We start from the raw sequence: 24,675 nt of genomic DNA, 5'->3' as shown, positions 1-24,675 counted from the left end.
GGACACTTGCTCCCACTCAGACAGAGCCCTGGGCAGGCACTCAAGAGTTGCCCTGGGGAGGCCTGACCGACCTTTCCTCACGTTTCCTCACGCACTTCCTCTCGTGGGTGAAAGTCTGACCAGGAGAGGACACGGTGCTCAGTGCGGGTGTCACATGGATCTAATGATAAAACTTGCTGTTCACAGTCCCTCCCCAGAATCCGTGCCCAGCTCACCCTGAAGTCCACTGCCTCCCTTGGGGACATCCACGGACGCCCATCCTGCCTTCTTTGGTCCAAAGCAGTGTGACGGAGCCCCCAGCTCCCTTCCGTGTCCCCGCCAGCCAGGTCTCTGCTCTCACTGCTTCCCATGGCTTTGTCTGGGCTGGGCATGCTGGGCTGTCTCCATTGTAAGGCCCCCTTCTTCACCAGTGTTGATTCTCAATTTTTTTTTTTTTTTAAGCAAGTAAATGAACAGACATGTTTAACTGCCCAAAGCTCAGAGCTGCTGGCGGTGGGCCCTGTGCTGGAGCTTTTGTCCTCCCGCAGTAACGCCTGTCTCTGCTTCTCCGCAGGCTTCACGATGTAGCAGGACCCCGGGCCCTCACTTTCAGGTGAGTGCCGTTGAGCTGGCCTCCCTCCTCCCGTGCCTGTAAATCGATGGGCAGTGCCCAGAGTCACGCCGGGCGAGTGTGTCGTGGCCACAGGCAGACCTGCAGTTCTTCGGTGGTGTCTGCGACAGCAGCTCAGCACCCAGTGCCTTTGCCCTTCTTCCGGGTTTATGTTCCCAGTGGACTCTGTCGCGGTTGCTGCAGGATTTGCCTGGTCCACTGAGGACTGAGGGGCAGGGCTTTATGCAGGAGTGTCAGGGACGTGACCTGAGGTGACAGTGCCGTTTCTGTGCTAGAAGATGGAAGCAGAGCAGAGGCCAAGAGGGAGGTGCCCAAGTGAGCCCGAGTGCAGAGGCAGGAAGGAGCGGCTCATCCGCGCGGTGGCCTGAAGCCTCCATGCCACGCGGGAGGAGGGACACGCACGTCCAGAGGAGGTGAGGCCCGCCGCGGGGAGGTGCCTGGTGGAAGGGGCACAGCAGTCAGGGATGGCCTCCCAACACTGTGCCACGCGCGTGTCAGAGGGTGGGCGTGTGCCTGGAGCATGGGCTGTGGGTGGGACGTGTCGTGGAAGCCACCAGCCGTCTCCTGTGTGCTGGGGAGTTGAACTGCACCCCTCTCCTGACACCCGGGGAGCTGTGTGGGGAATGTGAGCAGGCTGTGGGCCTGGCACAGCTTCTGTGCCCCAGGCCAGGGTGGGGTCGGGCCTGCAGGATGGCACCAGTCCTACCCACCCAGGGGCTCTGGTGTCTTCCTGGTAGCCACAGGCCTTGGTGGACCGCAGTGGCTGGTGGTGGATTCCCAGAGTCAGGGGCTGTCCTCCACCTGCCACCACCTGGAGGGCTGACCTGGCCCTGTGCCCACCTGAGAGGCAAGGATGACCCTCCAGTTGGGAAGTGGACTTGGCCCAAGCAGCTAATCTGTGGGTGAAACACATTGGAGTGGTTTAGATGGAAGTTGTCATGCGTTTCTCTTGCAGAAGCCAAAGATGTTGACCAGGAAGATTAAACTCTGGGACATAAACGCCCACATCACCTGCCGCCTGTGCAGCGGGTACCTCATTGATGCAACCACGGTGACCGAGTGTCTGCACACGTGTAAGTCCACCTGCAACTCCAGGCCTTGCAGATGGTTCCAGGGACCACAGTGGGGGCTGGGCAACTCCTCCTGTGTGCCTCTTGGACTTGCTATGTCTTACCAAAGCTTCAGCTCATGTGTGAGGGCAGCAGGCCGGGAGAGGAGCAGCGACTCCAGGAGAGTCAAGTGCCACAGGGTTCCTGGGGTGGGACTTCCTAGGACCGCAGAGCACGGCCACTGCCTTGTGTATCACTGCCTGCAGCGTGGCTACTTCCACCTCCAAAGGCAGAGGCCTGTTTTACATTTCCAAACGAAATCCTGCACTTTTTGGGTGGGAGTCTGCTGGTTTGCTCCTGGGGACTGGTTACCTGTTCCAACCCTTGGACTTGTGTGAGTTTCTCTGGCTCCTGCAGGCTGGCTCTGCTGTGGGCGGTGTGCCTCTGGTGTATGCTGAGGAGCACTTTGCTAACACAAAGCTCAGCACTGACCACTTCCTGTCCTGCACCCTTCCCTTTAGAAAACACTTACCCATTTTGATATTTTATTTTAAAGTGAATTTTATTAGAAGCTGGTGGGCATAACAAGGTGATTTTAGTTGAACTCAGTCATTTTGGTCATACAAAGAAAATGCCGTGTCTTCCTGGCCAGCTGGGGGAGCTCTCAGCCTCAGCCAGCCCTGCTGCCCTCACAGCTCCTGTCTCAGCCTGTGGGGCTGCCCCTGCAGGGCTCCCCTTTCTCACTGCAGAGTGAGGCCAGGGGGCAGTTTGTTCTTTCAGGAGTCGTAATGTGAGCAGGACGTGTCCACCTGCGAATGAGTTGGGGGTGTCCTCCATGGCTCCCGTGGGTGTCAGGGCACAGGACTTGCTTTTTCACTGCGTGCACTGTGGACAGTCTGCAGGAGCTGCCTGGTGAAGTACCTGGAGGAGAACAACACCTGCCCCACCTGCAGGATTGTGATCCACCAGAGCCACCCGCTGCAGTACATTGGGTGAGTGCATGCCGTGCCGGGTAGAGCGGGAGTGAGGAGCTGCAGGCATCCGCACATCCCTGTAGAGGCCGCCACTCCGCGGGCGCCCAGATGTCAGGCCGTGTAGTGGCCAGGGCGGGACATCCAGCAGCATTCACCTAGGTTGCTGGAGAGGCCTCTAGGCCTCGTGGGATTTCACGAGTTTTAACCGAGTAGCTAAAGTTAGATTTGAAGTGCAGGTCAGCCTTGGGACACCTTTCTGTGGAAATAACTTGACCCTGGGCTGGGCTGGGGCCAGGAGGTGAGGGGCTGGCCAGGTGGAGTTTCAGATCTGGAGGGCCACTGGAGGAAACAGTGCCCCCGTGCCTCCTGAGGGAGCAAAGAGAAGTTTGAAGACAAGGGTTTGTGTGTGTGTTGTGTAAAGTGGTGCAGTGTGCAACACAGGGGAGGTACCAGTCCTCAGACCTGCCAGCCTGCGGGCAGCCCTGCAGGGTCCCGCAGCCCTTTGGGTGTCCACTGGTGGTCTGGGCTCCTCTTCCTGTGGTGCCTTGCTTTGCTCGTTCTGCTCTGGGAGAGGTCCTCTGTGGGGTGATCGCTGGTGGCTCTGCGTCTGCTTTCTGACTGGGGTACAGTCCCGCAAACGCGAGGGAGGTGCGAGAGCCCCGGTGCTGGCTGCCCTCCTCCAGGACACTGCCTGGAGGACAGACCTGGGCTGTCGTGCTGACAGGGAGAGGTGAGCGTGGGGCTGGGGCAGGGGCTGGCCAGGCGCAGGAGACGGGCAGGGGCCTTGGGGGCTTGGGCTTGGGTCCAGAGGGCGGGGCCTGGCCCCTCTCTCCAGCTCTTCTCCCGGCTGTGAGCTGGGTGGAAACCCTCCCCTGTGGAGGGCCCCGGCCTCTGCGCACTCAGCTCCTCCGTCCTCGTAGCCTGATGGCAGCCTCCACACCCTCCTCACCTGCCCAGCCAGCCCCGCAGGGTTGGGCAGGTGGCCCAGGAGCTGGCGTCATCGCACAGAGGCCGGGTGTGGCCAGGTCTTCTCGGCCTCAGCATTTGTGTTCCAGGGCTTAGGGTGGACAGGGCTGGCAGACACCCTGGGCAGGTGCTGGACTCCAGCACCTGCAGAGGCCGTGGAGTGGTGGCCAGGGGAGAGGGTGCACCTCTCGCCTGTCAGAGAAGGGGCTGCACTCAAGGGGCTACCACGGGAGAAGCCCCCTGCCGTCCTGCCCCATGTGCTTGGCACCTGCTCTGAGGAAAGGTCCCTGCAACTTCCAACAGGTGGGTGAAGCCTGGCACTGCGAGGGACCCAGGTGTCGAGCTCGGTGACGGGTAGCGTGGCCCAGGGTGCCTGGGTGGATGCGCTGTGGTGGGAGAGGGTTGTGCCGGAAGGTGTCCGTGGCATTGCCTGTACTGAAGGCCTGCTGAACACCAGTGTCCTGCTCAGCTCGTGGGGCGAGGAGGGCCTGGGAGCCTGCAGTCCTCCACCCTCCGTCCTGCTTGTGGGCTCACCACGTCCTCTTGAACAGCAATGCAGCTGGCTCTGGAGGACTGGGTTTCTGTGAATTTCATGAAAGTAATAATTTGTCAGTCGTCTATATACCACTAATTTGGTATATAAGGACTTTGTTTTTATGGAAATCATGTTTGGAAATTAAAATTGATTTGAAAACTAACAATTCTCTGACAGTTTTTGACCTGAAAAAGACAACAATTTTTTGAACATAGAGTTTCTGTTTAAAAAATAGCAAACAGGAGTAGGAACCATGTTTGAGATGCTCTTTTCTTCCACACCAGAAACCTTCCAAGTAGATCAGACAGACGACAGTCCTGACCTCATGGAGCTGGGGCCCCAGGCGGGAGGGCAGGAGCAGGTATGGGTGGGCAGAGCTGCCCTGTGAGTTGCCCCAGGTCCAGTAGACAGGCGTTATTCCTGGGTGACCTTCTCATCTACCATCATTGCTTGAGATGCTCATGAGCAGCTGGACCCAAACTGAATGCTGCCCTGTCCAGGTTGTTGAGAACTTTTGGTAGCACAGACACTTTCATGTGCAAACTGAAGGAAAACCCACCAAAACCTCCATGCTGACCACATGGACCGTGGGAGAGCCAGAGGTAGCATCCCCTTGACCCCACTCTGCTCTCTCTGCAGCCATGACAGGACCATGCAGGACATCGTTTACAAGTTGGTGCCAGGCCTCCAGGAAGGTAAGTCTCCTGCACTGCGACCAGGTTGGGGGCTTGGCCTCTGGATGAGGGGCAGGTGCACAGAATGAGGTGGTGTCCCACTTGTGTCCCTTGCTCCTGACTCCTGCTGGACTCTGCATTCGCTTTCTGGGGCATGTGGACTGTCAATCCTGGGAAATGCGAAAACACCTCCAAGTCAGATGCCAAGATCTCAGGATGTGTTTGCAACAGCATTTGAGCTGTTTCTAAGCAAGCTCGCTAGGAGCTGTGTGCCAGCAGCTCCAGTGGGCTCCTGTGCCACCTGCCCCACCTTGCAGTTCATCCCTGGTATTGAGCTTGTGGCCCTTCAAATCGCGTAGCCCAATGCCCACGTGACCGCTGGGAAAGGCATGGGGATTGCTTCCTGCCAAATGCCACTCGTGTAGTGTGGTTGTCCTATGAATGTGCCGCCTTTTGGCTTGTGTTTGTTTCCGGTTGTTTCTGGCAGGATGCACATAGGGCCTGTGCTTGGGACTGACCCGCCGCCTCCTGGGGTCCCTTTGCACTGCTCATCCCTGGGGTGTCCCCATGTCTGGACTTGCAGGGGACCTGCCTCCTGGGGTTGGTGGAACTGACACTGGGTCCAGTTCTGGCTGGTGGCTCTGGCTCCACCTGAGCAGTTCCTTTCTGGCCCTGGAGGTGACGGGTCCACCATGTTCTTGGTTTCTGGCAGGCAGTGGTGATGCTGTACTGGTCCTGCTGTTCCCTTCTTCTCCTGGCTGGAAGGTGTTGACAGAGACACACTGCTGCTCAGGTTCCCTGAAATGCTGTTCATAGGGCAGGCAGGACAGACCCCGAGTCCGTCCTCTTTCCTAACTCTCCACCACCCCTGCCATCTGTGCTTTGCCATTACTGTCCTTTTGAAGCTGGGTCTCTTCTGTGGCCAGCAGGCATCTCACATTGGGCCAGGGTCCCCGTGACAACCCTGGTGGCCTTGGTGGCCAGTGCTTCCAAGGCAGGATGTGTTGGGGTTGCCCAGGATTCTCACCGTGGCTGGGCATACATCTGCGTCCTCAGGCTGGTGCCAGGGGCTGGGTGCCTCTGCATGGCTGTTTCTGGGCTGCTGCCTAGAGGAGAGTGGTGGTGTGGGAGCCCAGATGACCTGAGTGCCTGCTCGCTCCTGGGCACTGCGTCTCCCGCACCACACCAAGCCCCATCCCGTGGCCACCATTGGCCCCACTTGGAAGTTGGAGAAGCCGGAGTTGGAGAGCCAGGTTCTGAGCTTCATGTCCTGAGCAGGAGACTCGCACGTCTGGGCTCAGCCCTTCTGCCAGCAGGACCCTGAGCATCTTCAGCCTGTGCACTTCCTGTGGGCAGGTGTCCTTCTCGAGCTTTTTTGGGCGAGGCAGTCCTTGGGTGAGTCTGCCTTGACGCGGCAGCTCACGCGTTCTCAGTGGGGGTGAGCTGAGGTCATCCGGCTTCTTCAGCTGTGCCAATATCCTAGGCCTGGTTCTCAGGCCAGAGTCTCCAGGAGGTGGGGCCTGGTGCCCAGGAGGATGCAGCAGTGGCCCTCTCACGCCCCGCGAGCGCTCCTGGGTTCTCCTGTTGCTCTGCGTGTGAGCGGCCAGATCCTCTTCAGCTCTGTGGTATTTAAACCTGTCTCCCCAGAGGCAAAGCCTGTTCTCCGAGCTAATCAGCTTGCCTATCTTTCACACCTGAGGCCACCTCCCTGCTTTCCTGCCATACACCTGGGGCCTGGAGAGTTGTCCCGCACTCGGCAGCAGCACCTCCCTGCTTCTCATCCTTTGCTCTGAAACCAGGCATTTGCCTGCAGAGGGACCAAAGCACCTCTTGGGGAGCCGCGGCGCACGAGAGCCGATGTCTCGTTCCATCTCGTGTCCTGTGTGCTGGCCGCACAGATGCTGATATCCCGTGGCCCACGCCTGACCCACTGCCTTCATGGCACCCGAGTGCAGAGCGTCTTGTCCTCCGGCATCGTAGTTTGAGGGTCGCAGTGCCTCGGTGATGTGGCTGTGCCTGGTCTGTCTGCCTCCTGGCCAGCGGTGGGTGGGCGCCTGCCACAGACCAGCAGTCATGTGCTCGTTGCTCTGAGCTGGAGGCAGCGTTCTGCACACTCAGCGTCACACCTGCGGAGTGACAACCCTCGAGCCTCTGCACCAGTGCTGACCAAGGCCCTCATGCACAGCATGTCCCACCGGGAAGGAGCGACGCGAGCCCACGCCGACTGCCCTCCTGCACCCTGGCCATGCTGTGGTGCTCCCGCCCTTCCTGAGGGCTCGTAGAGCAGACCAGCTCATGGAAGTGGGCACAGTGTGAGGCTGAGTGAGGCTGACGGGCTGTCTGCTGGCTGGAGCTGCATTTGCCATGCAAGTCACAGCTGGAGAGATCTCCTCCGGGTCTGCACGCTGGGGACGGCTGGGGATGGCGGCAGCAGCACCATCCAAAATGAGAGGAAGAACTGGCTCCAGGTGCCTTCCCTTGGCAAGGTGGCACCACTCACAAGGCATTTGTTCAGAGGCAGGGCCATTGGAGTGTGAGGAGTGAGTGTGAAGGGTGTGAGGAGTGAGTGAGTGTCAAGGTGTAAGGAATGAACATGAAGATGTGAGGAGTGAGTGTGAGGAGTAGACATGAACATACGAGGAGTGTGAAGGTGTGAGGAGTGTGAAGTTGTGTGAGGAGTGAGTGTGAAGGTGTGGAGTGTGAAGGAGTGAGGGGTGTGAAGGTGTGAGGAATAAGTGAAGGTGTGAGGAATAAGTGAAGGTGTGAGGAGTGTGAAGGAGTGAGGGGTGTGAAGGTGTGAGGAATAAGTGAAGGTGTGAGGAATAAGTGTGAAGGTGTGAGGAGTGTGAAGTGTGAGGAGTGTGAAGTGTGAGGAGTGTGAACGTTCTAGGAGTGTGAAGGTGCGAGGAATAAGTGTGAAGGTGTGAGGAGTGTGAAGTGTGAGGAGTGTGAAGTGTGAGGAGTGTGAACGTTCTAGGAGTGTGAAGGTGCGAGGAATAAGTGTGAAGGTGTGAGGAGTGTGAACGTTTGAGTGTGAAGGTGCGAGGAATAAGTGTGAAGGTGTGAGGAGTGTGAAGGTGTGAGGAATAAGTGTGAAGGTGTGAGGAGTGTGAAGTGTGAGGAGTGTGACGGTGTGAGGAATAAGTGTGAAGGTGTGAGGAGTGTGAAGTGTGAGGAGTGTGACGGTGTGAGGAGTGAAGTGTGAGGAGTGTGAAGGTGTGAGGAATAAGTGTGAAGGTGTGAGGAGTGTGAAGGTGTGAGGAATAAGTGAAGGTGTGAGGAGTGTGAAGGTGTGAGGAATAAGTGTGAAGGTGTGAGGAATAAGTGTGAAGGTGTGAGGAGTGTGAAGTGTGAGGAGTGTGACGTGTGAGGAGTGTGGTGTGAGGAGTGTGAACGTTTGAGGAGTGTGTATTGTGAACCATGAGTGTGAACGGTGAGTGGCGATCGGTGGGTGTGAATGGTGAGTGGCCCCGGGTGCCAGCCAGGGTCCCCAGTGCCTAGGCGATGTCTGTGGGTGACCTGCACGGCTGGTGGCCCGATGCTGTCCCCGCAGCCGCCTAGGCTCCTGGCCCGGGCCGCCTTGCTCTGACTCCGTGGGAGGTGAGCCCGCCTGCCGCTCTTGCCACCACAGGGTCCGTGACTTGGCTGAGCCACCTGGGTCTCTGGGCTGGCTTTGACCTGAGGGCCAAGGTCACCTCTGCTCAGAGCCACCACACTCTGAGTGGCTTGGCGGGAGGCCCGCGGCTTCCTTCTGCCCGGCTGGCGCCACAAGGCAGAGCCGTGCGCCCCTGGAGCCCAGTCGGCCGGCAGAGAGAAAGCGCTGGTTTGGCTCCTGGTTTTGAAGGTCCCTGTCGTGACTGATCCCATCGCCTCCGGCCTGTGGGGCAGTGGCACAGCCTGGCGGAGTGTGACCAGAGATGCTGCTCACCCGGGGCCCTTGGAGGGTCCCCCGCAAGGCCCCGCCTCTTCATTCACCACCTCCCCAGAGTGCCGCTGTGGAGACCAATTGTCACGCACAGAGAAGCTGGACCCTCGTTGTCCAGACTCGTGGGGCCTGGACGCAAGTCCAGAGGGAGCTTCCCCGCCCCAGCCTCAGCAGAGTGGAGGCCAGCACAGGAGCAGCTTTCCACCCTGCCCCGCTGCGGGCGCGGAGGCTCCGGCCCAGGCCCGACACAGGCCTCGTGGCAGATGAGCATGGTGGCCGCGGGCGTCGGGCCAGACTCCAGGTGAACGGTGTCCCCCCAGAGGAGTTCCACTCTCACCTTAGAAAACTGCCCTTGGTGGCGGTCACTGTGTTTGGGTTTCATCAGTAGAAACCTGGGCTGTGCAGAGCCCGGTCTGCCCGCCCCACCCCGCGCCTCTGCCCTTCCCAGGGAGAGCTCTGGCCCTGGGCGGCACTGCAGGTGGCCGTGTGTCAGGCGGCTGGTGCACTTGGTCTGCAGGCTCAGCCTCCCAGCCCTGGCTTGGCAGGCAGCCCAGGTGGCAGTGGCTTTCCTGGGCGTGGCCAGGGCCTCGACACTGCTGCTTCCTTAACGGGCGTCGCCCAGCTGGCGTCTGGCCCGTTGGTGGTGCGTGTCGCCATCAGACGGCTGTGAGTCCTGGTGGACGGCTGCGGGGCCCAGCGCGGCACGTGTGTGGGGTTGCCTTGCTGTGACTGCGCCGGTCGTGGGCCCGGTGCTCCGGCTTCTGCCGGAGCGACTGCCAAGGCGTAGGTGCTGGTGCCCGTGGACCTGCGGCACGCGGCGGCTCTGATGGCCCAGCATTACCAACAGGACGTGCGCAGGTAGCTGGAGTTGGATCTTCTCAGTCGCCTGGTTCTTTGGGAATGGGTGACCAATGGTAGGGTTTCTGTGTCATTGTTAAATTTCAAAGTACTTTGGGCACACAGTGCCAACACGATCCCCATCTAACACTTCTGTGTAGACCTGGCCGTGGGGCCTTACTTTCCTCCTTGTGCACTCTCACGGGTGAGAGGTAAAGAGGCAGCGTAAGCCAGGACATCCAACCCACATGCCCATGTCCCATGTCCCCTGGTCTTGCCAGGCTGTCACGTTGCGCAGGGGGTGCCGCACCTCTGTCCAGGGCAGCGAGTACAGTGAGGGGACACCTCTTTCTGGGCTGGCCCTGGCCAGGTCCCTCTCCTTGGCAGTGCCCACGGCTCCTGCAGCGCTCAGCCGTGGGTCTGCTTCCTTGGGTATTTTCAGAACAGCCGCGTAGGCTGGACACAGCCAGGACTTTGCCCAGGCGCTCTTGGGGCTCGCCATCCGTGCAGATGAGAAACCCAGTGAAGCGCCTCTGGGTCAGCGGCACAGAGCAGTTTTCACAGAGATGCGTGAACGTTCCTGGCTCCCTGTGTGTCCTGAGTGGCGACCTTGCTCTTCCTGGGGTCTGAGCGTTAGTCACATGACTGATGAGCATTTGCGAGTCAGGAAGTAGCAGGGAACTGATGGTTCCCAGGAATGCAGGTGCCAGCCTGGCCGGCCGGCCAGAAGAGGGCCATTGGTCCCAGAGCAGGAGCTGCGTGCTGACTCTCCTGTCAGCCAGCGGCCTGGCAGGTCAGGCAGAGGTGTGGACGGGGGCTTTCTGCCTGTCTTCGGGGGGAATTCCTCTCTGGGGAGGGTTTCCTCCAATTCTTGCCCTGTTCTGTTGGACACTGACACCAGGGGACACTCTTGGCCCAGTGCCGGGTGGATGCTGCCAGCACCCAGGAGGCTCCAGGCCAGGCTGCCCTGGTCCCTCTCCTGGCACAGCCCACCCTCAGCCCGTGAGAGCCCCCCCACTGCCTGCGGGGCGCTGGCGACGGGGCACCGGACAGCACGTCTGAATTGCTGAGCTGTCAGTGCACAGGTGGTGACACCCGAGGGTCACCAAAGTCGCCTCCACTGGCACTCCGTGATGTCGTGGGCAGCTGAGGGGTCGGGGCCACGGTGCTCAGGAACCTCCGGCCCCCAGAGTCCCGCGTGGCGGGCCTTGCCCTGGTTCCTGCCTGCCACCCCATGGGCAGGGCAGCGCTGGCTCCACCTGCTGCTCTCTTGGCAGCGCTTCCTCGTGCAGCATCTGAGCGGTCTTGTTTAACCCCTTCCCGCTGAAGACTGAGGGCTGTCTGTTAACTTTTAATAGCGGAAATGAGGAAGCAGAGGGAATTCTACCACAAGCTGGGCCTGGAGGTGCCAGGCGACATCAAGGGGGAGGCGTGCTCCACAAGACAGCACTTGGATCCCCGCAATGGTGAGTGACTCCCCCGCCCGCGCGTGCCCAGGGCACCCGTGGGGCAGCCACTGCGTGTGGGTCAGAGCGCCAGAGGTACCAGAACGTGCCTGAAGGTCACGGTCGGAGGGCGGAGGGCCTAAGGAAGAAGTTGAAGGTGGGCTTCCTAAGGTTTGGACTTGGCTCGTCCTACCGTAAAATGCCAGCTAACGTGTGGTTTTGGAGTGAAGTGGAACCTTACGGTCTGTGCACACTGTAAGTGGCTCAGATCTTCACGGCCTGGTGTTTTCCTGGCTGACCACACAAGTTCCTGCGAAGTCTCTGGACCACCCTGACGCACAGACAGTGGGAGGACCTGGCCACCACCACACGGAGAGCCAGCTGCCGGTTCTCAGGAGTCACCAGGCTGGAGAGGCGGCGGCGTGGCCCTAAGCCTGCGTGGGCTCTGGGCGGGCTCTGGGCGGGCTCTGGCCCAGGCAGTGCTGTGTGAGCCCCAGGTGCCGGGCCGGTGCTGCCGCTGCACTGCTCGCCGCGCCCAGCGCTCAGACACGCCCGCCTGGGGCAGCCTGCGGCCCAGCCTGCCTGGGCTTCCTCATCCAGTTAGCACTCCCGGGTTCCCAGCGCCCGGGCTCGGGGCGGCCTCTGGGTTTCAGGGCAGGGGGACCCCAACTCCACGTTTTCCGTGTGTGCGACAGGTGAGACCAAAGCAGACGACAGCGCACACAAGGCCACGGCGGAGGAGAAGCAGGAGGAGGATGATGACTACCACCGGAGCGACGAGCAGGTGGGCCCCGCGGGCGTCTGTGCGCGTCCCCTCAGGTGCCTCCTGCCGGCCGGTTGGCCAGGCGCACTGCAAGGGCACCCACGGGCAGGGCTGTAACGTGACCGGGGACCAGGGAGCTGGCCCGAGCTCCCGGCCCTGCCGACGGCGCTCCCTCACGCGCACTTCCTCTGCAGACGCCGGCAGTCTCTGGCTTTGTGGCCAAGCAGCGCCATCATCTCATAAAACAAGGGCCAGGGACTGTCCCGGGCTGCTGCTCGGTGGGTCCGCAGGCCCTGGCCATGCTGGGGAGAGACCAGGAGGTGTGAGAGCAACGGACACCGGCCCCGCGGTCCCGCGGCAGTCCCCTCGCGCCTCACACGGCCACCTGGAGACGCTCAGAAGGGACTTTGCTCTGGGTGATGAGCTCACGTGTGGGAACACGTAGGTGCAGGGAGCTGTCCACAGCCAAAGAGGGCTCGCTCGACGTCCCTGGGACGGGTGCTCTCGGGCAGTGCCCAGCTGCCCCCAGGAGACACGCTGAGACTCAGCTCGGGGCCTGGGCAGAGGTGGGGCTGGCACGCCTCAGCGGAGCGCAGGGCAGTGAACCGTGCCTCGGCCAGAGCCTGGGACTCTGATGTCTCCTCTCCCCGTCTGCACTCTGGTGACACTCAGGGCCCTACGGAAGCAGGGGCAGGTCTGCAGGTGCCTGGGACGTGATGAAGGCAGCTCTGACCCTAGCCTGGACCCCAGAGCACAGGTCACCGTGGTGTGGTGCAGTCCATGCTGGTGTCTGGTCCTGAGTCAGTGGAGGCACCATCTGAGGGAGGCTCACAGGGTCCCCTGGCCTGGGGGGCTGCAGCACTGCACCTGGACCGCGTCGTCGTGCATCTGGACGTGGGGTGCTGTGGGTGGCCGGGCCTGCCTGGTGTCCTCCACTTGGCTTCGGTGTCCACTGTTGGCCTGCTGGTGTTTGCTGGGTGCTGCCGCAGCTCTGCACGTAGGGGCCGCACACCCTGGGTTCCTGGCCCAGGCCTCGCCGGTCCTGACTGCTGCGCACCCGTGCTGGACAACGCGGGTTTTATTTCTGCCTAGTCACTGCGATTCAGGTGCCCAAAATAACTTGGGGGCAGAGCATTTTATTTGGGCTCGTGGTTCCAGAGGCTCCGTCCTGGGCTGGGCGACTCCTTGACGGGCCTGAGGTGAGGCTGTGCCTCTGGGCAGACGGGCACAGGGGGCTCCGTTGGCAGGACAGCAGTGTGGAGGGCTGGGGCCCCTGGAAAGGCAGCATCAGGGACCTGCCCAGAGCCCCCAGCCTGCCACCCCACCTGCAGTCCCCACCCACACAGTCCTGATCCGGCTCTTCCCCTGTGGCTGCTCCTGGTGTCTGAAGGAGCTCTGGGCACCGCACAGCCAGACAAGCACTTCAGAGCCCGCCGCCCTCTGCTCGATGCCCAGCAGTGGCGCCCTCACTGGCCCCGTGCCCATGTGTGCTCTTGCCCACCGTGCTGTGCGTCTTGTGGCCTGTCGTGCTGTGGGGACCCGCCCTGGGGGTGCTGCGGGTGCCCGTGTCCTGGGGGACCCGCCCTGGGGGTGCCCTACGTCCTGTGCTGTCTGCTCTCTTGCTGGCCCATCCTCACTCAGGATTTTATAATTTGACACAACTTTAGCTTATTGCTATTTTCTTCGTATCTTAAGAACCTCTTCCACATAAGTACATTTGCCTACATTTTCTTATAGATATATTTTAAAGTTTTGCTCTTTTCCCACGTTTCTTATTGGTGCACCATTGTACATATTGACGGGATTTGTTGTTGCATATGTGTACATGCACACAACACACACTGTAACAGTACCATTTGGCCAATATCACTCCCCAGCGTTTTCCCCCTGCCTCCCGCCTCCCACCTCTTGGTCCCTCTCCTCACTGATCTCCCCTTGAAGTTCTTGAGATCTCCTCCACTTTGTTTACCTTTTTCCTCTCTATCTTCGGCATGTGAGAGAGAACGCACAACCCTTAGCCTTCTGAGTTTGGCTGTTTCACGTAACATGATGGTCTCTAGTTCCGTTCGTTTTCCTGCATATGCCATAATCTCATTTTTCTTTATAAAACTCCTCCGCATATACACACCACATTTTCTTCATCCACTCGTCTGCTGAGGGACTCCTAGGCTGGTTCCATAGTTTGGCAACCGTGAATTGTGCTGCTGTAAACATGGGTGTGCAGGCATCACTGCAGTAAGGTGACTGATTCTTCAGGGTACGTACCGAGGAGTGGAAGGGCTGGGTCATGCGGTGGTTGCGTGACAAGTCTCCTGAGGAAACTCCACACTGACTTCCACAGCGGTGGCACTAACTTACAGTCCCACCAACAGTGTAAAAGTGTCCCTTTTCCCCCACACCCTCTCCAGCATTGTTTGTATTCTTGATGACTGCCACTCTGACTGGTGTGATAGGAAATCTCAGTGTAGTTTTGATTTGCATTTCCCTAATTGCTAACGGTGTTGAACATTTTTCATGGGTTTGTTGGCTGTTTGTATTTCTTCTTTTGAGAAGTGTCTGTTTGGTTCATTTGCCCACTTGTTATTGATTGGGTTATTCATCTTTTTGGTGGTAACTTTTTTGAGCTCTTTATGTGTTCTGGATATTGATCCTGTGTCAGAAGAGTAACTAGCAAAAATTTTCTCCCATTCAGTGGGTTCTCTCTTCACATCCCTAATTGTTTCCTTTGCTTTGCAGGTGCTTTTTAATTTGATGCTGTCCCATTTATTAACTCTTGGCTTTATTTCCTAACCTGTAGGGGTTTATTTCCTAACCTGTACCTAAAAACTGGAGGATTGACACTGTTTTCTTCTAGGAGTTGCATCGTTTCTGGTCTAACTCTGAGGTCTTTGATCCATTTTGAGTTGATTTTTGTGCAGGATAAGAAATAAGGGTCTCATCTCCTCATGTGGATAACCAGTTTTCCCAGCACCGTATGTTAAAAAGGCTTTCTTCAATGCAAAGTTTGCTTTTTGTGGTCAGGCTGTAGACCCCCACAGCTGGCTTTGTGGGAGGAGATGGAGTTGGCCATCGTGAGTCAGCCAGTGTATTCATCACCAGTTGTCATGGGGCTCTCCACCAGGAGATCTACGACCTCCACACACAGGTCTGTTCTGCCCAACAAGCCCCACGTAACCCACCGCGCCTCACTGTGTAACTGTTTACATAATGAGCTGAGCTGTGATGTGGTGGGACGGTCTTCAAGATTGTCTTAAGCACTGGGTGAGATGGTGCACCCATCATCCCAGCAACTCAGGAGGCTGAGACAGAAGGATCGCAAGTTCCAGGCCAGCCTTAGCAAGGCCCTAAGCAACTTAGCAAAACCCTGTCTCTAAATAAAAATAAGATTTGGAATGTGGCTCAGTGGTTAAGTGCCTCTGGGTTCAATGCCTAGTACCAAAGAGGGAGGAAAAAGAAAAGAAAGAAAAGATCGTCTTGAGTAACTGGCCCTTTGCTGTTCGCTTAGCTTTGGGAACCAGCTGCCAGGTTCCCTGAGCAAGCCCTTGGGGAACCTTTATCAGAGGGAATCGAGTGTCTGTAGATTTTCTTTTTAAATATTTTCATTAGTTGTTGATGAACCTTTATTTATTTATCTGTACACGGTGCTGAGAATTGAACCCAGTGCCTCACACATGCAAGGAAAGCGCTCTACCACCAAGCCACAACCCCAGCCTGTCTGCACATTTCTGCTGGGAAAAGGCAGAGTTCTGATGAAGAGTGCTCCGTGGTCAGCGAGCCTCGGGCGGAGCCGTGCAGGAGGCCTGGGGAGTTTGCGCAGGTTTCTGTTTGCAGGCTCAGGTGGACTTTGTGGATGTGAGCAGAAGGGACGGCCTGGCTTGATGACTGGGTACCACTTCTGAGCTTGGCCACTGCCTCGGCTGGGCACGCTGGGAGGGCTAGGGGACGCTGTTTGAGACCCAAGGCCTTGCCGATCGGGGCCTCGCTGCACTCATCCTGCAGCCAAGCACACCCTCTGCCTGGTGGCCTTAGCACCCCACGCGCCTCACAGTCTGGGCAGCAGCGCCTTGTGGGGAGGGGGCTTCTGATGCTGGCCCCTCGGTGGGCCAGGTCTGCCCTCTGTCTTGAGCAGAACTGAACTCAGGCTGGCACAAGGCCGGCTTCCTCACCAGTGTGCTGGCTGGAGCAGGCAGCCAGGCACAGCAGAGCCCACACCAGGGAGGGTGCCCAGGCAGGCGCCCGCGTGGCGTGCTCCCAGTCTGTCGCGGTGGCTCAGCTGCTGGTGCACGCGAGCTCAGATGGCCCCCTCTACCTCTGAAGCCTGTGTGCCCCTGAGTCTGGCTAGGCAGCTTTGTTTTGGTTGACCTTAGTGGGGAGTGAGTGTTAAATATCTAAAGTGCGATGCTTTCCATAGCTGCTACTGATGGGGATTTTAAAATCAAATTGCAAGTTTTCTTTAACTGGCACTTCCTTCCCTGTGACCACTGGTGAGTGTGAGTGGGTCTCTGCGACTCTGCATTCCCTGTTTCTCTCCACTTCCCCTTTTCTGGCACGAGGTGCTGTTGGTGGCAGAGAATCGTTAAGTTCCTTAATCTGCTGCTTGCTTGCAGGTTGTCAGTTCTGCTTCTGCTCGCCTAGTGGCCACAGATTGCTCAAGTGAATGTCTGCGTCCTGAAGGTCCAGGGTTAGCGTCGCCCTGCAGCTGTCGGCTGCCCATACGGGCCTCTCCTCCTCCATCTCCCTTCCTGGGCTGTTTTTCAGTTGCTTGCTGCTAGCGTTGTCATTCTCGTTTTGTTTTGTCTTGTCTTGTTTTTGTACTGGGATTAAACCCACAGTGCTCTACCTGACTCACCCTCAGCCCTATTTAAAGCACTTTTTATTTCAAGTCAGGGTTTCACTAAGTTACTGAGGCTGGAACTTGTGATCCTTCTGCCTCAGCCTCCTGAGTCACTGGGATTATGGGGTGCCACCACCCCAGCACTCTCTGTTACTTATCTGCTTGGTTCTGTTTCTCCCTGACTTGAGGTCCACTGTGCCTCACCATTCGGGACTCCTCTCCGGCGTCCCCAGCCCTCAGCTGCTGCACACTAGCTGGATGTAGCTGTCCACCTGGCTCGCCTCTCTTGTGCTCGGCTTCCTTCACTACTCTCCGTGCTGCTTGTGATGGGCTTCCTCCAGAGAGCTCTCGGAGGTCAACCTGTCCACACTGAGACTGGCCGTGGCCACCCCTGTTCTCGCTTCAGAGTTTGCTCGTTGACGTTACGCCTGCATCTCACTTTTCACCTCCCTGTTGCACCTCTTGCCACGTTAGACATATATGTGTCATAGATTCTATTAGCTGGATTTTAAGGGGCCGAGGTCAGTTCCAGGTGCTTGGTCCCCACCTCCTGTGGATGGTGGGCTTCCTCAGCAGTCCTGGGACAGGGCGGGTTGTCTTTGCCTTGTGGGTGCCCGGCATTAGGATGCTACGGCCCCCACGCTGACCCCTGGGGGCTGCTGCTCCTCCAGAGCACTGCACAGCCACACCACCACTCCAGTGGAACGCCGTCCTCCAAGGCCACCTGGCCTCCATGTCTGCCCAGTGCTTGAGGCCACACCCCTGCAACGTCCCTCCAGCCTCTCTGGAGGCTCCAGCCACCCTACCAGGGTTCTGCCAAGGCTCCCTCAGAATGCCCATGTGCCAGAGGACAGGATGGGGTAGGTGTGACTCCAGAGGGACAGGGCTCCCGAGTGCCCTAGGACAGAGAACAGGACAGGACAGGACCGGACAGGACAGGACGGGACAGGACAGGGTAGCCATGGCTCCCAGAGGGACAGGGCTCCTGAGTGCCATGTGCCAGAGGACAGGACGGGACAGGACAGGACGGGGTAGCCGTGGCTCCCAGAGGGACAGGGCTTCTGAGTGCCATGTGCCAGAGGACAGGACAGGACAGGATGGGGTAGGCGTGGCTCCCAGAGGGACAGGGCTCCTGAGTGCCATGTGCCAGAGGACAGGACAGGACAAACGGGACAGGATGGGGTAGGCGTGACTCCCAGAGGGACAGGGCTCCTGAGTGCCATGTGCCAGAGGACAGGACAGGACAAACGGGACAGGACGGGGTAGGCGTGGCTCCCAGAGGGACAGGGCTCCCGAGTGCCATGTGCCAGAGGACAGGATGGGACAGGACAGGGTAGGTGTGGCTCCCAGAGGGACAGGGCTCCCGAGTGCCATGTGCCAGAGGACAGGACGAGACAGGACGGCACAGGACAGGGTAGGCGTGGCTCCCAGAGGGACAGGGCTCCTGAGTGCCATGTGCCAGAGGACAGGACAGGACAGGACGGGATAGGATGGGGTAGGCGTGGCTCCCAGAGGGACAGGGCTCCCGAGTGCCATGTGCCAGAGGACAGGACAGGACAGGATGGGGTAGCCGTGGCTCCCAGAGGGACAGGGCTCCTGAGTGCCATGTGCCAGAGGACAGGACGGGACGGGACGGGACAGGACAGGGTAAGCGTGGCTCCCAGAGGGACAGGGCTCCCGAGTGCCATGTGCCAGAGGACAAGACGAGACAGGACGGCACAGGACAGGGTAGGCGTGGCTCCCAGAGGGACAGGGCTCCCGAGTGCCATGTGCCAGAGGACAGGACAGGACAGGACGGGACAGGACGGGGTAGCCGTGGCTCCCAGAGGGACAGGGCTCCCGAGTGCCATGTGCCAGAGGACAGGACGGGACAGGACAGGGTAGGTGTGGCTCCCAGAGGGACAGGGCTCCCGAGTGCCATGTGCCAGAGGACAGGACGGGACGGGACAGGGTAGGCGTGGCTCCCAGAGGGACAGGGCTCCTGAGTGCCACGTGCCAGAGGACAGGACAGGACAAACGGGACAGGATGGGGTAGGCGTGGCTCCCAGAGGGACAGGGCTCCCGAGTGCCATGTGCCAGAGGACAGGACAGGACAGGACGGGACAGGACGGGGTAGCCGTGGCTCCCAGAGGGACAGGGCTCCCGAGTGCCATGTGCCAGAGGACAGGACGAGACAGGACGGGACAGGACAGGGTAGGCGTGGCTCCCAGAGGGACAGGGCTCCCGAGTGCCATGTGCCAGAGGACAGGACGGGACAGGACAGGACAGGACAGGACAGGACGGGGTAGCCGTGGCTCCCAGAGGGACAGGGCTCCCGAGTGCCATGTGCCAGAGGACAGGACGGGACAGGACAGGACAGGACAGGACAGGACGGGGTAGCCGTGGCTCCCAGAGGGACAGGGCTCCTGAGTGCCATGTGCCAGAGGACAGGACAGGACGGGACAGGACAGGGTAGGTGTGGCTCCCAGAGGGACAGGGCTCCCGAGTGCCATGTGCCAGAGGACAGGACGGGACAGGACAGGGTAGGCGTGGCTCCCAGAGGGACAGGGCTCCTGAGTGCCATGTGCCAGAGGACAGGACGGGACAGGACAGGACAGGACAGGACAGGACGGGGTAGCCGTGGCTCCCAGAGGGACAGGGCTCCTGAGTGCCATGTGCCAGAGGACAGGACAGGACAGGACAGGACAGGACCGGGCGGGCTGGCTGCAGAGGCTCGCTGACACAGGCAGGCTTGGAGAGAGTGTCTGAGGCCTGAGGTGCACCTGCGGTGCTGAGGCAAAGCAGCTTCTGATCAAAGGCCCAGCTCCTAGGTATGGGGCAGGGCCACCAGTGGAGGCCTGCAGAGCAGCGACCTGCTGACCAGCTGACCAGCCGACCAACCGCTGACCTCCCCTCTCCCCAGGTGAGCATCTGCTTGGAATGCAACAGCAGCAAACTGCGGGGCCTGAAACGGAAGTGGATCCGCTGCTCAGCCCAGGCCACAGTCCTACATCTGAAGAAGTTCATCGCCAAAAAGCTCAACCTTTCCTCCTTCAACGAGGTAACTGCTGATCTGCAAGCAGAGCGATAAGGCGTCGTTCTCAGTTTTAAAGAGAGTTTTGTTTTCCCACGACTTCAGAAATTTTAATCAAAAACAAAAATTCTTGCTGGTTTCTCGCGCCCTACCAGGTAGTCCACAGGCAATGCAGCAGAGACTGGGCAGCAGGGCTGGGTTCTCAGCGTAGGTTGGAGACCCGCCCTGCTCCTTGGTCTCCCGTCCTTCATGGCTGGTTGGGGATGCTGTCCAGGAGGGTATGGTGGTAATGAGGCTGGAAGCCTGGGAGCCTGGGCATGGCTCCCAGGACCCTCTAAGAGGCCCGAGGGCCTCTGTGGTCACACAGCCCTGTGTGCCCAGGTCCAGTCTGGCTGCAGATCTGTGCCACAGGGCCCCAGAGCCCGGTCTCAGTGAGGCCAGGGAGGGTCCCAGTCCTGACCCTGAGCAGCCCCACGGGACATGCTGTACATGCCGGCCACCTGGGACCCCGGGAAAACCAGGTCCAGACGTGGCTGGTGGTGGGAAGCAGGCAGAGGAGACAGGGCAGGGCTGTGTGGCCCACTGGTGGCTGCCTGGAAGGGGTGGGGGGCTTCAGATCCTGGGCAGGGGAGGCAGAACTCGTTAGAAGCGGCATGAGTGCACGGGGAGGCCTGGGGTGGCCACTCTCCCTGGCACAGGGGGCTGTCCTCGGGAGCAGCAGGAGGCTGTGAGGCCTCTGCTTCGGTCCCAGAGCTGGGGGGACCCTGCCGCCTGCTACAGGACACTGCCACCTTCACAAACACTGAGCAGGACAGAGGGGCCTGCGTGTGGAGGATGAGAGGCGCAGGACGCCCACCCCAGGGGACGTTGCGTGGGGCTGATGGACGCAGAGCAGTTGGAGTGCCCACTGGGGTCACCAGTGCTCGCAGTCAGGGAGGTGCAGTAGAAACCACAGGGACGGTACTCAAGCCGCGAGCCACCCTGCACCAGGAGCAGCCCGTGCGGCCTTGGTGGTGGGGAGGCTGGACAGCAGCTGGCTGGTTTCACAGACAGCAGGCGGTGTAGGTGCAGGTTCATGCACCCAACAAGGGCACCTGGGTGTGGACATGGGGTATCGGGCCGGGCAGGCTGGGTGGGCGCTCTCCTGCCAGTCAGTGTGATTGGAACCTAAAAAGGCTCTAAAAGAAGCCTGCAGTGCAGGACAGGACAGCGGGGAGGGGACAGACAGGCAGGACTTGTTTGTGAAGCAGCTGGCTGGCAGAGTGTGGCAGATGAGGCCGTTCCCAGTGTGCCGTGTCCACTGGGCCCACCAGGTGCCCTCCCACCTGCACCATCCAGGTACCTTGGTGCCATCCCCACTGCTGAACAAACCATTTCTGACCCTCGAGGTCCTTGGGGCTGGCAGTTCAGGAGCGGGCCCATGTCCTGCCCCTCAGAATATGGGTAGTGTGGCTCCTGGCCCACAAGCTGGGGACAGTGGCCCCAGGAGAAGGGGACAGTGTGAGCCCTCCAGGGTTCATCCAAGAAGCTGTGAGCCTGGGCAGGACGTATAGCGCATGTGACTTTGGGGCTGGAATGGCTGCCAGGCCTTGTCGACAGGGTTCCCTGTGGCTGAGCCCCAGGCTCCTGTGGGTAGGTCTGCCCTGCAGGAGCGGTTGATACCTCGCCTTTGCGTCCTTGGATTTCTGTTCTGATGGGGCAGGAGCGAGTGGGCAAGGAGCCAGGCCCTCCCACGGTGCCCAGGGGCGCCATAGACTCTGGGGAGTGTGTTCTCTCCTGCTGGCGACGGCACAGGTCTCCACGTGGGTCAGCAGGGCCTTGGCCATCAGCCAGCAAATCTCTCATATAAGCCCCTCTCCCACCAGCTGGACATCTTGTGCAACGAGGAGATCCTGGGCAAGGACCACACCCTCAAGTTCGTGGTGGTCACACGATGGAGGTTCAAGGTGAGCCCCAGGCCTGTGCGACTCCATGGCACTCGCTGCCCTGAGGACCTGCCACGTAGCTCTCCTCTTCCTGGGCTCTCGCCCTGGCTGGGCCCCTCAGATGGGGGTCTTCAGCCTCCCCCTTCTGGTTAGGGGCAGGAGTCAGTGACCACTGTGGTCAGCAAACCTGTGAACCTTCAGTGGCTTCCTGAAGCAGGAGACTGCAGTGGAACCCCATCCTGGGCAGAAGGGGAAGGAGTGGTGGGGCTGAATGGCGTCAGGCCCCCCAGGCAGGGCTCACCCGGCCAAGGAGCGAGACCCAGAGCAGCGGAGACCAGAGCCGCGTGGATGGCGGGGCAGCTGGTAGAGGAGCTGGCAGCCTCGCCCAGGTGTGGGACCTGAGCTCTGTCTCCCGGCAGCCTGCAGCGCCACGTGGCCCTGGACCCGGAGAGTCAGGGTCTTCCAGCCAGCCTGGGGCTCGGCTCCTGCCTTCCCAGGAGGCGGTGTGTCCGCTGGCCCTGGCGACCTGCTGACCCGTGTCTTTGTCTTGCAGAAGGCGCCCCTCCTGCTACACTACAGACCCAAGATGGACTTGCTGTGAGCCTGGCTCTGCAGACTGGCCCTGCACCCCAGGGCCACGTGGCTGTGCACAGCACCCACGCAGCGGGACTCGCCTGTGGGTGCCGGGTGGACAGACTTCTGAATAGAGTATTTATAACTTTTGTACAAGAGAACCCACCGCCCACCAGACACTACCAGCACCGTTACAGAGGATGGAACACTTGCAGTTCTGTGCGGCAGCACACGCTCACCCACCACCGGCCCTGGGCAGCAGCTGCAGCACTGGCTCCAGGTCACCGTCCCACGGACCTCGCTCGCTTTCCAGGTCTCGAGAATCTGAGTTCGTTTCAGTTTAGTTCACGGATTGGTTTCTTAATAAGCCTCAAACATATCGTACTTTTATTGAGTCCTTCCTAAGTTATTGAAAAAGTCTTTTCATGGTAAATATTTATGTTGCCTTTAGCTTCCTGAAGACTTAGAAGAGATATAAAGATCTAATTTAAAGCATACCAAAAGAGGCTTGCCTGGTACTGAGTGAGCGCGGGTGCCCACCCGCCCTGGCAGCCCAGCACAGCACACGTCCACGCTGCGGGCAGGCTGAGCCCATGTCGCCGGCTCCACACCATGGCTCTGGTGCACCAGCGGGGTGGACCGGGGCCGCTCAGTCCACTCAGCGCTGGCTCGAAGACCACTCTTGTTTTAAAATCGCATTTATTAAAAAGGGCGTGGATTGTCTGGTGCTGCCATTTAGTTTCCTGCATTGTCCTCCCCGTTTCTGTGCTAAGGAGGGCGTGGTGGTCAGGGGCTCGTCTGATCGGTGCGCAGCTGGCGTGCCAGCGCCAGGTGCCTCCAGGTGAGACCGCCAGCCCCGGCTCTCCCTCCCGTGGATGGAGGCCTCTGTGCTTTGCTGCCCTCCTTCCAGGAAGGTGCTGGGGCAGGGCAGGCAGACCAGGCCCAGCGGGCAGCAGCTGCACCAGGCACACATCTCCCAGTCGCGGGTAGGGTGCTCTGTGCCAGCCCTCAGCTCCCCAGGGGTGGCATTGCTGTTTCATTGGGGTCTGCCCACACGGACTGGTGTGCCCCCACCCCCAGCAGAGGGGCACCTGGCGCTCAGGCACTGCCCGCGGCAGCCCGGTGGTCCTGGAGCCCCAGCACAGGAGTCCTGGTGTTTCTGGTGAGCTTGGGTCCCCTCCCTCAGCCCTTGTGAGGCAAGCATGACCCTAGCCTCAGGGTCCCTGCCCAGCAGTGCCCACCAGCTCTGGCTGGTGGTACACAGGAATCCGTCCAAGGCCGTGTTGCCAGGAGGCCTCACCAAGGCCTGGGGTTTCCTTGGAGGCCTTGAAAGCTGTGCTGGGCTTGTTGGCATCCAGTTCTGCTTGTTCTCTTCTGCTTCCGGCTTCACCTAAGCAGCAGCCGTGAGGCCTAGAGTGAGGGGCGAGGAAGCACTGGAGTCGCTGGTCGGGGGCTGCGAGCCCGTGAAGCAGACCCACCTCCTCAGGACCCGCGGGTTAGTGTCCTAGGCTTGCTGTTCACCCAGGTGGTCCCCAGGTCGCTCTGCGAGGGTCTCTGAGCAAGTATTACCTGTCTACCTCAAAACACATACTCTGAAGCCTCCTGCAGAGCCACGCTGCACACGCCGCCGTTGCAGGTGACGTTAGGGTTTAGGCTTAGTCCTGTGGTGAGACTAAAACAAGGCTAAGCACCTGAGCCTCCAGACTGGGACTGAGGTGGAACACCCTGTGCGGCCCCATGTGCGTGTGGCCTGCCGCTGCCGTGGAGTCCCGTGTGGTGCTATGGTGCTGAGTCGAGAGTGCTGCCCCAGCAGCCTGACCAAACCTCAGCAGCAGAAATACCTATTTTTCTAAGATCCATCGCGTGGCTGTCTTCTTTGCAGGACGGCCCAGTGCCCTTTGCCCTTGGTCTGACACGTAGCCTTACCTAGTCCAGAGCCTGCAGCAGACGAACCTGCCTCAACCGCAGGTGTCCAGGCGCCTGCCTGACTCAGGCCACTGTGTTCCCAGCCTGACGCCAGATCAGTCAGACGGCCCAGCAGGCCTCCTTGGCGGCTGGAGCCTCTGGGGCGGATTTCATACAGTGTGCTGTCAGGTGGCTCGCTGGGTCGCCTTCACACGTGGTCCCGCGAGGCGCCCTGCTCACGAGGATGGAAAACTCAGAATATAGGATATTGAATTTAAAATGGGGGGTAAAAAAAAGACTTTATAAAATTATTTATTCTACGTTAAGCCTTCTATCTTATTTCCCATCCACTCCTTCGGCTTCGGTGGTCCAGCTTTTATTTGCAGCATATGGAACAAACCTGAGGTGTTTTGAGGCTTCTGCCTCCAGGAGCCTTCGCTGCGTTGCGCAGGGTTTCGCAGGCTGACGAGCTGGAGGCCCCAGCCTGCATCCATTAGCTCAGATGGTGGCAGGTGGGCTCTGCTGCCCAGAGGGGTGTCCACAGCCCGCGGCAGCCGCGGCCTCTCGCTGCTTTCAGGTGGGCGCTGTCGCTGGGACTCATGGAAGCCTGAGGTGGTGTTCAGGGCCCAGCAGTGCCAGCGGCCAAG

At 59.7% G+C, this 24,675-nt stretch overlaps 1 protein-coding gene across 5 annotated transcripts in view; it reads left to right on the top strand.

Annotated features, from left to right (window-relative positions):
- Positions 1-24,348, top strand: part of Pcgf3 (polycomb group ring finger 3) — a 34,534-nt gene extending 10,186 nt beyond the window's left edge. Inside the window, exons 2-11 of one of the 5 annotated variants that reach the window (XM_047566415.1) lie at positions 554-592; positions 886-1,023; positions 1,566-1,683; positions 2,555-2,651; positions 4,774-4,829; positions 10,929-11,036; positions 11,711-11,799; positions 19,515-19,652; positions 21,491-21,571; positions 22,104-22,285. In XM_047566415.1, coding sequence (XP_047422371.1) covers positions 1,575-1,683; positions 2,555-2,651; positions 4,774-4,829; positions 10,929-11,036; positions 11,711-11,799; positions 19,515-19,652; positions 21,491-21,571; positions 22,104-22,151 — 726 coding nt within the window. In that variant the 5' untranslated portion in view covers positions 554-592; positions 886-1,023; positions 1,566-1,574 and the 3' untranslated portion in view covers positions 22,152-22,285. Of the gene's footprint in view, positions 1-186; positions 327-553; positions 593-885; positions 1,024-1,565; positions 1,684-2,554; positions 2,652-4,773; positions 4,830-10,928; positions 11,037-11,710; positions 11,800-19,514; positions 19,653-21,490; positions 21,572-22,103 lie in introns of all 5 variants that reach the window. The other 4 variants (XM_047566413.1, XM_047566411.1, XM_047566414.1 and 1 more) reach the window with 4 other exon arrangements.
- The last annotated feature ends 327 nt before the right edge of the window (positions 24,349-24,675 follow it).

Source organism: Sciurus carolinensis, chromosome 10 (genome assembly GCF_902686445.1).
Source record: "Sciurus carolinensis chromosome 10, mSciCar1.2, whole genome shotgun sequence".
In the NCBI taxonomy this organism is placed as follows: Eukaryota; Metazoa; Chordata; class Mammalia; order Rodentia; family Sciuridae; genus Sciurus; species Sciurus carolinensis.
This window is presented reverse-complemented; position numbering and strand designations above follow the sequence as displayed.